Source organism: Mixophyes fleayi, chromosome 1, assembly GCF_038048845.1.
Source record: "Mixophyes fleayi isolate aMixFle1 chromosome 1, aMixFle1.hap1, whole genome shotgun sequence".
In the NCBI taxonomy this organism is placed as follows: domain Eukaryota; kingdom Metazoa; phylum Chordata; class Amphibia; order Anura; family Limnodynastidae; genus Mixophyes; species Mixophyes fleayi.
The window spans coordinates 453851097-453863588 of record NC_134402.1 but is presented as its reverse complement, the minus strand read 5'-3'; the positions used below and the strand labels follow the sequence as shown (position 1 = coordinate 453863588).

Below are 12492 nucleotides of genomic sequence, written 5' to 3'. Positions count from 1 at the left end.
TGCTTCCACGTTTCTTACTGTTATGGAATATCTGTTATTCACAACCTGTCTGTCAGATGGCAGTAACAGTGTGTTTCTGAGTTTTGAACAGGCGATTTTAGGAAGACCTATTTTAAGTATTAGAAGTTATTCTGGTAAGTTGTTAGTGGAATTAACCCATTACACCATCAGTGCTAATTACTGTAATTGGACAGTAGAGGTATGTAGGAAGATTTGGTGGAGATCATTGTGCTGCATGAAATTAGCGATGTTGGAAGGTAGGGTGATATAATTATGTAGCGTGGTTCCGGGTTTTCAGACATGTTTAGTACCAGAAAGGGCTTATTATAGCTGCCATGAAATCCAGCTTCAGTAGCCAGGCTTGGACGCCCCATTTACAGGTGGTAGCGTGGTCCATATATTGTAGTTTACGGCCATGCTCTTGTTTCTCCAGGTTCATTATACTCAGTGATGGGCACTGAATGTGGGAGTCTTCTTACATTCAGACATTTTACATTGCGTCCCTTCAGTAGCACCTGTACATGCTCCTGTTTCTCCAAGTTCATTATACTCAGTGATGGGCACTGAATGTGGGAGTCTTCTTGCATTCAGACATTTTACATTGCGTCCCTTCAGTACCACCTGCTTGCCCACCCATACATGTGTGCCAGTGTACCAACTGATGGCAGTACACAGACGTGTATGTCTTGTCCAATGCTGAGCTCGACGTCACGCTGGTCACTTCTGGACATGTATGAAGATTCTCCTCTGAGTTTGTTTATTTTCACATTTTCTTCCCGCTTACTAATGTAGATTGCAAATATTTCTTTATTAATGCTTAATCTTGATTTTGCTTTTTTGCTATGGTTTATTATGATTCATACATAAAGAACAATTGTAGAATTCAGCAAGAGATCTGCAGAAGAAAAAACTTTAATGATGTCTGAAGCCTCAACCCCCGATCCACAGGAAAAATTCTGTAGGATTCTGGGTGATATTTAGGCATTTAATATCACGCGCAGCGAATGAATCGGTCAGTTATTTCTCTCGCTGCACGTGCTCTGTAGGTCTCCGTCCAGAATTCTACAACTGATGTTAGTTTGGCAGCTGGAATCTGGTTATAGACATTTTAGGCCTTTCGAGAAGAGGCGTAAACAAGTATTTACTATGAATTACGAAATAAGAAACATCTTTATTTTCTTTCGCAGTCCCTGGTTCAGTCTAGGAAAGCTGGCATTACCTCCGCTATGGCCACTCGAACGTCTCTCAAGGACGAAGACTTGGTAAGTGTCATCTGGATTGGCTTCTTGCAATGCTTCACCCCATACAAGTTGTGTTCATAGTTACATTTCTTCTTGTGACTGGGTAAATAATACGTTGGGAACATGAAATATAGACAAATTCCTGCATCAAGCTGACTATATTTCCTCGCTCTTTTATCTTAACTGTTGACACACAGAAAATGCGATGATTATAAATGTGGACATTCGTCAAACACAGGAGGAATGCCGGGTTTTGGAATGTATGGAGACATGGTAGTGAGCTTTGCCAAGCCCTGTATCACTATTCTTTACTTGGACAGTCACATTAAACTTATTTTAGACATAAGCAAATGGTTTAGATCCGTGTTTCTTAACTCCAGGGGGTAAATGTATCAAGCTGAGAGTTTTCCGGCGGCTTTGAAAAACCAATCAGATTCTAGTTATCATTTATTTAATACATTCTACAAAATGATAGCTAGAATCTGATTGGTTGCTATAGGCAACATCTCCACTTTTCAAACCCGCCAAAAAACTCTCAGCTTGATACATTTATCCCCAGGTCTCACGCACTGCCGGTGGATTGTGCTTTCAGGATTTCTTTAATCATGCACAGGGGACTTGGTCTACTTGGCTGGGTCAGTACTTGTCAAACCTGTTTCCACAGACAGAAAACCTGAAAACATGACCTGTTTGAGGTATGTGAAGACTGTAGCTGAGAAACGCTGGTTTAGATTGTGGCACAAAGAACTACTGACTGTTTATGTAGCGTAGGGTAGTTTTGTATTGATTGGTGCTGAGAAATTTGAGTCAATCCTGCGTCTGTCAAAGAGGAAGTAGAGAACCAAACAATGTATAGATTCTGCAAATTAATCTTCTTATAGATGTGGTTATTGTGCCTTAATTCCCAATGAATAAAGTGTTAATGTAGATATTGTTGTTCATACTGGAATGGCTGCGCTCTGATTACTGATAGATGGAACTGAAATCTTCCACGCAGAGTTTTGCTATCTAAAGACAGATCATTTTAAGTACAACTCTGCGCCTCATTGAAATGTCAGCTTCATGTATTCAAGTTCATACATTGTATGGACAAAAGTATTTGGCCATACCTGATAGTTATTGAAAGGTGTTTCAATCAGACCCTCTGCCTGAGGTGTATATTTTTAGAAAGTGGAAGCGTTTAGGAGCAACAGCAACTCAGCCACGAAGCGGAAGACCACGTAAAATAACAGAGCGGGGTCAACGACCGCTAAGACGCATGGTGCATAAAAGTCGTCAACACTCTGCTGATTCCATTGCTGAAGAGTTCTGAACTTCCACTGGCGTTAATGTAAGCACAAAACTATGCTTAATTGAATGAGTTTCCATGGCCGAGCAGCTGCATACAAGCCTCACATCACCAAGACCAATGCCAAGTATCGGATGGAGTGGTTTAAAGCACACCGACACTGGACTGTGGAGCAGTGGAAACGTGTTCTGTGAAGTGATGAATCACGCTTCTCTGTTTGGCAGTCAGATCGGTGAGTCTGGGTTTGGCGGATGCCGGGAGAACATTACCTGCCTGACTGCATTATGCCAACTGTGAAGTTCGGTGGAGGAGGGATAATGGTATGGGGCTGTTTTTCAGGGTTTGGGCTAGGCCTCTTATCTCCAGTGAAGGACAATCTTAATGCTTCAGCATACCAAGTCATTTTGGACAATGTTATGCTTCCAACTTTGTGACAACAGTTTGGGGAAGGTCCTTTTGTATTCCAACACGACTGTGTCCCAGTGCACAAAGCAAGGACTACAAAGACAGGGTTTGATGAGTTCGGTGTGGAAGAACGTAACTGGTCCCCACAGAGCCCCGACCTCAACCCCATAGAACACCTTTAAGATGAACTGGAACAGAGATTGTGAACCAGGCCTTCGCGTCCAACATCAGTGCCTGACCTCATAAATGTTCTACAGAATCAATGAGCACAAATTCCCACAGAAACACTCCAACATCTTGTGTAAAGCCTTCCAAGAAGAGTGGAAGCTGTTTTACTTTAATATGGAGTTGGTCCCCTTTATGCAGTGATATGTATTTGAATACAGTGTCATTATAGTGCCTGTTGGTGTAATGGTCAAGTGTCCAAATACTTTTGTCCATATAGTGTATTTTGTATTTTTTTTTTAAAAAGGAAAAGCGTGTGGAGGATTTATGTGCCATGTCTGAATACCATAAGGCCGCGGTTCCCAACGTGTGCGCCGCTGCTCCCAGGGGTGCCGCGGCGCTGTCACAGGGGTGCGGTGGACCAGCCATAGAAAAAACAAACAACACATAAACTTACCAATCCGCGCGGCGTGAGAAAGGAGGATGCTGGGTCCCGGCGCCGCGCGGATTGGTAGGTTTATGTGTTTGTTTTTTCTATGGCTGGCGCAGGGCAGAGTGAGGGGGACATCGTGAGAGAGGGCAGAGGAGGGGGACATCGTGACAGAGGAGGAGGACAGCGTGAGAGGGCAGAGAGAGGGGGACATCGTGACAGGGGACAGCGTGAGAGGGGGCAGCGTGTCTGGATGCAGAGGGGGCATTTCTGCATACAACTAAATAAATATTTCTGTCCTGACCTAAATACTTATTACATTTTTTTGACCCAACTACTTCTAAAACAGGACTGCTCAGTAATTATTTTGGAGGGGGGCCTTGAAAAAATTATGGAGACTCTAAGGGTGCCGCAAACTGCAAAAGTTTGGGAACCACTGCCATAAGGGATTCTGTTCAACGTAAAGATGACATTATTGAATGTCTCATCATGGCCAGTTTGTAACTAATTAAGAGGCCTGGCATACAGAACACTCCTGCCCACATCAACGCACGCCTCTAAAGTCAAAAAGTGAGGTCAGAGTGACTCATAATTGACTGAACTGCTGGTAGTTGTGTCTGTATATCTGCACTATGACCAGCCCAGTACGGTAGTGTGCGCTGCGTAATGTGTAACACAGGATTGCTAGTTGCTGGCACACCAGATTGCTGTATCTCAAGAGCATTACTATGACCCTTGCGGGATGGTTCATGAATAACGTCTACTGCATGTTTTCTGTTGTGTTTCAGAAATCGCACGTGTACAAAAAAACTCTCCAAGCCTTAATCTACCCCATCTCCTGCACAACTCCGCACAACTTCGAGGTGTGGACCGCCACCACCCCCACCTACTGCTACGAGTGCGAGGGTCTGCTGTGGGGGATAGCCAGGCAAGGGATGCGCTGCAGCGAGTGCGGTGTCAAATGTCACGAGAAGTGCCAAGATTTGCTGAATGCCGACTGCCTACAACGTAAGTGCCTCGCTAACCTTGCTTTATGTGCTAGAATAGCCCCGTGTTTCTATAATGTATCGCCAGCCATCATCATTGAGGACCCTGATAGTATCCCGCGGACCAGTGCTCATTGTTACCCAGGTGTAGGCGATGCCTGTGACAGAGGGACGGCCCAACACATTGCTCGTCTCTGTGTCGCAGAGCCACCAGCTCGTCTGGCCTTCAGACGTGGCATATAAGTGGCAGCCTTGCTGTTCATCACCAGCTGAGCTCAATTCTTAAATTGTATAGTTCTGCTCTCCAAGTAAACAAGTCACCTGGAAAGCTTTTCAGCCTGTTCTCCCACCGCCTCCTGCCCCTCGTTATGTATGACCGTACAGTGTATAATTTAGCTTCAGAAGAGCCTGTTGCCCCCCTCTGTGCTAATTCCCACTCAGCGCTAAGTTCACTCCTGCTGTCCGTTCTGCCTTTTGTGTTTGGGTAACGGGCCGAGCTCGTATTACAGGATCAATCAAACAATGTTTTGTGTTTCTTTTCCACCTCAGTGTTTTTTTTTCTCTACTTTCCCAGCCCCCGTTAGAGAGTCCCTTGTTGTTGTTGTTGTTGTTATTGTAATAATAATAATTAGCGTATTGTCCATAACTACCTTTGTACTTCAGCGCTGACCGCTGCCTCTCATCAGATTCCTGCTGTAATGTAATGATTTCAGCGGTCGATGGATTTACTGGGCTTCTCTGTCTTGTGGGTTATAATGTGATATAGTGATAGCAGACCTAGTTGTTATAATGACATCTATGGGGCAGTCTGAAGCCTGTAGTGGTAACTGGTCTGGATCACAATATGACTCATCGCTAGTATTACAAGAAGGTTCTCTCTTAAATAGGGTGATGCGATCCACAAGATGAGCTTGTCGTTAACAAAAGAACAAATAGAGGATCGCCAACGTTTATTGAGCAAAGTAGACAGAAATAAAGAAATAAAACGAAATGAGGATGTAGGGACTTGTGCCCCTGCCTCACATATAAGCAACAGATACAACAAAGTTAGATATATAGGAAATAAGAAACAGGGAACATAACCACAGTCTGTGCTACTAAACCCTGTAATACGAATTGTGTGTATGTAATAATAACCTGGAAGTCTTCTGCTACCTAAATGTAGGTAATCTTATTTTACAGAGAGATCTCTCGGTGATAATATGCAATAAGAGTGCCCAGGTGCAGAGAAGATTAGGTCCGTTTCTGTCTGGCAGCGTTGTACCGTAATGACGAGAGATACTCTGGTCACAGCGCTTTGCAGTTATGGCTATCGGACACAAGTGTAGAATATTTCCATAGTGGATTTGTCCCCACTGAACCCAATCGCTCAGTGGAACCATCTTGTAAAGCAGTTTTAATAGAGTCCCGTGAGTGAAAATCAGATTGAAAGTGAAAAGAGGGGGTTACACCAGCCATATAGTGCCTAGAGGAGGTCACCATCCGCATTTTGCTCCTGAAATGTTTGTAAATCCATGAATATGTCCTTTGTTCTTGGTCATTGTCTTTAGTGGTCAGTGGAGCTCCAGGCACGTGGCCCAATTGGACGACAGAATTGCCAGTTATGCTGCCGGGTTTGGTTGGGTGTAAAATGATTAGGTGCCAAGAAGAGGTGGGAGCTTGGGCTGCAGTTCACCAAAGATCTTTATAATAGGAGTGATGAAAACACCAGCTCAGACTTGTATCATTAACATGAGGAATAAACTGAGAAGAGAATTGTTAGATGGGGACAATGTGAGTGTGGAAGGATTGTGAAGTCTTCAATTGTAATTAATTTTGTAGGTCTTAGATTTTATTATCAGCAGAATCATAACCTGACATGGACAATGCAACCGGCAGTGCTGTCCAGAAGGATTCTAAGATAATAGAAGTGTGTAAACATTGTAATATTGAAGCTAAATAAATGTTAAACACTCAGCGGTAAATATATAGAAAAGGAAAAGTGGAAGTGTTGCCCATAGCAACCAATCTGATTCTAGCTATCATTTTATCAGTTATATTTTATAAAATGCTAACTAGAATCTGATGTGATCTTAGTATGGTACATTGACCCTTCAGAGGGGTCCCTGGTATGTTGAAGGGGTGCAGCATCTCCTCTCGAGACCACAAAGGTTAAAATACTTCTCTGATAGGGCTGTGGCTGGTCCATAAGTCGGTTCTTGGGGTGATAAAACCTCTGGACTCGGAGGTAGCAATAGTAGAGGAACAGCCAGAGTTAAGTCTTTGAGATTTAATTTTGTGATGTAGGAACTTAATTAATTTTCTGTGACCTTTTGTGTCGATCCACCGTCCACGTGAGTCTTGGTGCATCGTGCAGTATCCATCCATGGTAGACTGTATTGGATGGCTGACAATGGCCGATCATTAAACATTTTGGCCCCCTGAACCCTGGTCAGTCACTGGTCGGTGTATATTCAGTTTACATTGCGGTTTGAGGGTCTCCATGTTTTCATGTGTGCCGCTTCACGATGACTCTGCAGGTGCTGCTGAGAAGAGCTCCAAGCATGGAGCGGAGGACCGAACTCAGAACATCATCATGGCCATGAAGGACCGGATGAAGATCCGGGAGAGGAACAAGCCTGAGATCTTTGACGTCATCAGAGATGTCTTTAATGTGGGCAAAGTGGCCCACGCACAACAGATGAAGACCGTGAAGCAAAGTGTGCTGGATGGCACATCAAAATGGTCCGCCAAGATCACCATCACCGGTGAGTCCCGTGCCGGGCGGCTGATGACTCTTTTGCTTCTGTGCATTGTGCATTTTTGTTCTTTAATCACTACATATGTAACTATAGACTATGTCTAGATTCCCATTACGCCTTTCTCATGCATGTGCAGTGTTTTAACCAGATGTGATAATGGAAACAAGGCCATTCCAGGGTGTTGGGGGTATTGCCGGGGCTCGTTTCACTCTGTGATCCTTACGTTCTATTAGTCCAAATTGGGTAATTGACTCTAGATTAGTGACACATTATTTTCTGTTCTCTGACACACCGGTCTTCAGCTGCTGAGTATTATATTAATACTATATATGCTTTATAATAATACTATTGTTGGAATGTAAGACTTAATACGTGTCCAGAACTTTTGGACTGTACGGTTCTATCAGCTAACTGCTCTTTGTTATATTGCTAATTTCCATCTTTCATGCTTGGGGTATTTATTTTCCTTTTGTTGATTTAGAAGACCTCGTTCAAATCTCAGTGTCGTCTCCTTTGTAGCCTTAGATGTGCCGCTATGTCTCTCTTGTGGGGTGTACTACAATAATTAGATTGTAAGCTTGTGAGGTGCCTGGGAGTTGTGAGTACAGATTATTGCAGAATTACCAGACTGTACTTAGGAGCTGGTTTTCTCTTTAGTTGAAAATACTTGTTGAATCAAACATCGTACGTCAGCTAATCTCACCCTCATCTTTCCTCCCTCCCAGTTCTCTGCGCTCAGGGCCTTCAAGCCAAGGACAAGACCGGCTCGAGCGATCCCTATGTCACCGTACAAGTGGGAAAGACCAAGAAGAGAACCAAGACGATATACGGCAACCTGAATCCGGTGTGGGAGGAGAAATTCCATTTGTAAGTTCTGCGATTACCATAGTATATGCGGCTCGTGCTGAGGTGTTTAATATTAATGTGTCATTATTTTTACTGGGTGTACTAGAGGTCGTCTTTGTGGGGTTTGTCATGTAGGCAATGTCTGCACGCTGTAGGGACGGAACCTGAACTGAAAATATCCAATCTTTGTTCGATATGTTATCAGAACAGATGCTTTGTGCTACAGTGAAGCCCGTAGTCATAGCTGATAAATAGTAACAAAGTATCTAAATATATAATGAATGTACACAACTCCAATATTAATTGCTATATTTATTTTATCTTTATTATATACTGTGTGCTGACTATTTCTGCTGGAGCCAGAGTACCTGTATCTGGAGCCTCTTGTTTTTCATTCCGCATCGCTCCACTTGACCCATAGAGTTTTGTCTCTAATACCCAGATTGCAAATAGTTTGCATCAGGAACCAAATTTTTATGTAATTAAATGTACAAATATGTTTTACATGGTTTTTACTTTCATAAATGTTGCAGACGGCTCGTTTTAGTTTATAATTCATCAGTTGCTCACCGCATCCTGCCGTATTTTTAGACAGTTTTTTCACATTCAGTGACATTGACACAGTGATATAAACTCCTCTCCGATATTCAGATGTGCGGTATATACCATGATTGACCTTGCTGCTGCTGTTTCATTTTAACCCCTGTGACTGGCCCTGTTTGGTTAAGTTATGCTGTGCATTTCAACAGGTAAGAGCCACTGTGGCTCCATAGATTATTGAAATGGGACAGAGGGGTGGAACCAGCATGTTTTTAGGGGTGTTCCTTGCTGTGTGTTAGGGCGTACAGCCGTTTCCACTCTGTAAAGGGCTTGTCAACAGTTCAGCACTGGCGGAGTTGACTTTTAATGCGATTCGTTTTGCACCTTCCAGGTTCTCTTCAGCGGAGAAATGCGTTTCTAGGTGTAAAACAAAGCTTCAAGCACTCAGAAGTGCCGCACGTTGTACAACTGTAATGTCTCCTCCATTGCAGGATTAATTTTACATTTAAATGAGGCTAAAAACAGCATGTTTTTTAGCAGAATAACCGAAAAGTTGAATTAAATGTCTGTTCTAAAGTGCAAAGAGGTTGGACTTTGATGTTTATACTTTTGCACAGTGGGCTCGCCACATTTCTAGTATTGCGAAGGCGTCTTTCAGAAGCGGAGAGTAGGTGAAAACCACCCAGTGTTCTGCTTATTTATTTATAGGCCGCCACAGATTCCGTAGCCCCAGACAATCGTGTATATATACATAGAAGACGTAACTAATACAGTGAGCAAGATCTCAGATACAAGAAAAAGCATTACATCTTAGCAGCGGAGTGTGAGTAACACTGCAGGTACTCACACAGACTGCAGCAGAAGAGGTGACAAAGACATTTGAGGAACAGTAGACAGACAAGAGACAGTAGGGAAAGAGGACCCTGCCCATAAGAGCTTGCATTCTAGAGGGAGGGGTTAGCTTATTTCAGCTTCTCTAACTAAACCTCTTGAATGACAAAAATAGCAACTGCATGTTATAAAGAGTTCATATAGCAACATTATATAACTGTACGTAGACTATAATTTTTTCCCTAATGCAATAAATGATCAAGTTGCGTTACATTTAGTTGCGCACACCATTATAAAACTTGTGTATTGAGGTTTTATTTGATGTTCTCTGTAGGTCGCCTCTCATGGCCGCGTGTGTGTAATAACGAGGACATTGTGATTGCTCAGTAAGATCTTCTACTTCTCTCCCTGGACTGTTGTGAATGTGGGAATTTGTTATGTAGGAGAAGGGCCCCCGGGCGCTGCGAGGGGCCGTGTGCGGCAGCGTTAGATCACAGCGAGGTTTAATCCCTGGCTAAGCTCGGCTCTCATGTAACGAGGTCTCGTCGCTTAGTCATGGGCCTGAGGCTGACAACACATCTCTTACACTACAGCCATTGCTGTATATTATTATCCTGGAGGTGCCGGTGGGTGAGATGATGCTGGTGTACAGTACATCACACACTCCTGACCTTGTACTTATTCCATTTGGTTTGTGTTACTCCCTATACTAGCGGGCGTCATATAATGTGCAGCTCAGACTGCCTGTACTGTGCATCAAACATGGCTTTTAAGGTGTATTTGAATACAAAAAGGTGCCAATACTATAGTCAGTCTTCATCTCCTGTTTATCCGGAATGTCCTCTGTCTTGAAGTGGGTGAGTGTAGACCGTTATATAATAAAAGGAGTAGGATCCCCCAACAGCACAAAGTAGTGATGTCTGGTTCCTGTCGTCCTCAGGTAGGAAAATCATGGTGTTAAATGCACCTGTATGTGAATTAAAGTCCATACAACTTTTGTAGTGGTAGAAAACTTTCTAGTAAGATTTTATTCAAAGTTCAATCCAAGATGCTCTTTTAAATGCAGACCTTTGTAGATGACTTGTAAATGATCGGCCGGTTTATTAGAACTCAAGAAACTATTTCCACCCACTTGCAGGATTACATTGGCCAATGACCAAATCATAGTGTTCCTGATAACAATCTGGATTCCCTGATAGTGTAGATTTGATGGATGCTGTATGTTGTATTTTTGTTGTTGCCCTTAAAAAGTCGCAATTCCCTGTATAAAAATCAGTATTATACAATGCCAGACAAATGGGGGAAGACAGAAGGTACATAACACAGGACATACAAGGTAGACAATATAAACGCAGACATGAAAACAGAGGGTATGGAGGACCCTGCTCATTACAGAGCTTACATTCTAGAGGGCACAGCTGAAACAAGAGGAGCGAGTGTGGCTCAGAGTGGAGATTGGGACGGTTGTGAGTGTGCATTAGTGTGAGTAGTATAGGTGGGAGTAGATTAAAGTCTAATAAAGAGATGGGATTTCAGAGAACATTTAAAGATTCGTAAGGCTGTTTGAGAGTCTAATCAGGAATAGTAGGGAAGGAAATGGGCGTATACGAAGTATATTTCTACGGTGGAGATGACAGGACTGAGTGTGAGAATTAGAGGTTTGATGCCAAGGCTGTCAACTTGGGTGAGTGAGGACATTGTGGTGTTATTGACAGTGAGGGAGATTTGTGGGAAGGTGGTGATGCTGGGAGGAGGGAAGATGATGAGCTCTGGTTTTGGACAAGTTGAGCATTAGGTCACGTTGGGACATCCATGTGGAGATAGTAGACAGACCGTTAGTTACAGAAGAGTAAAGAATAGGTCAGGGCAAGAGATGTAGGTGGGGGTGTTGTCAGCATAGAGGTGGTACTGGAGGCCGAATAAGGGAATTGGTTCCCCAAGAGAGGAGGTGTAAAGTGAGAAAGGCAGCGGACTATAAAGAGCATTGTAGGACCCCAACAGATGAAATGGAGGGAAGGATGTGCCAGAGGTAGAGACACTGAATGAGCCTACAAGCATGGCATCGTGTTTACCATGATAAGAAGTCACATGATGTATATTGCAGAGAGGATTAGCAATGCCCCTTTTCTGAGCAAGTGCATTTATAAATGAAGCCTCCCCCCTTTCTCTGCCATCACATGACCATCGAGGAGCTTGATGACTGACTGGCTCAGAGATCAGGTTACACTCCATTGAACAAGCAACAAACAGTACAACTACTGTACTGACAACAAAGACTCAAATTATTGGTGATATACACAGATTTCCATAGTTTTGACAGATTACTTTCAGATAAAGTGCCTTAAAACCGCTTATAAAATTGTCTCGGGGATCATTGATCCCTATAACGGACACTTCTGCTCATTCAGAGCTTTAGATGTATTTTTCTTTAACACAATAAGCAGTAAGCTAAGAAGAGTAGTTGTTGCAGGGATTACTATTATTCTGCTCTATCTACAGTTTAAGATGCTCCTCCCCAGAGGCACTGATGGTGTTAAATCCTGCGCTTCTGTCCAAACCTTTCCATATGTCTCCTTATGTGAAGCAAAAGTCATGGTCCCACTGATTAGCTGTAATTTTCCATTGTGCTCGGTTCACACTTGCTATTTGCAGAGCGACATTAAACCGCTAATGATTCATTGTGCAAAATGAACTGAAACTAGAATTTCTCTGTGGATAAATAACATCCTACAATTAATGTCATAAGTCGGCGTATTTATACATTGTTCATCTCGTTGGAATTCAGTTCCCCAGTCATCTGGTTCTCTGCTAAAACACACACAGCCCTCAGTGTGCGATATTGTCTAGTGATTCCAACATCGGTCCCCTGAGGACTCCTACAGGGGAATCAGTGTGTTGTCAGCTTATCAACTCTCCGGCTAAGATCAGATCACCCAGCGACCCTGACAGGATGCATAAAAAGCCATCCGTAAAATATGTCCAGTCACGGATAAAGGCTTTGTCTAGATTAGGCTTCCTC

At 43.1% G+C, this 12492-nt stretch overlaps 1 protein-coding gene across 6 annotated transcripts in view; it reads left to right on the top strand.

Annotated features, from left to right (window-relative positions):
• UNC13B (unc-13 homolog B) overlaps positions 1-12492 on the top strand; it is a 211880-nt gene that overhangs the window by 144173 nt on the left and 55215 nt on the right. For all 6 annotated transcript variants that reach the window (XM_075186722.1, XM_075186731.1, XM_075186711.1 and 3 more), the window contains 4 exons: positions 1188-1262; positions 4318-4537; positions 7035-7262; positions 7982-8123. In XM_075186722.1, coding sequence (XP_075042823.1) covers positions 1188-1262; positions 4318-4537; positions 7035-7262; positions 7982-8123 — 665 coding nt within the window. The remainder of the gene's footprint in view (positions 1-1187; positions 1263-4317; positions 4538-7034; positions 7263-7981; positions 8124-12492) is intronic.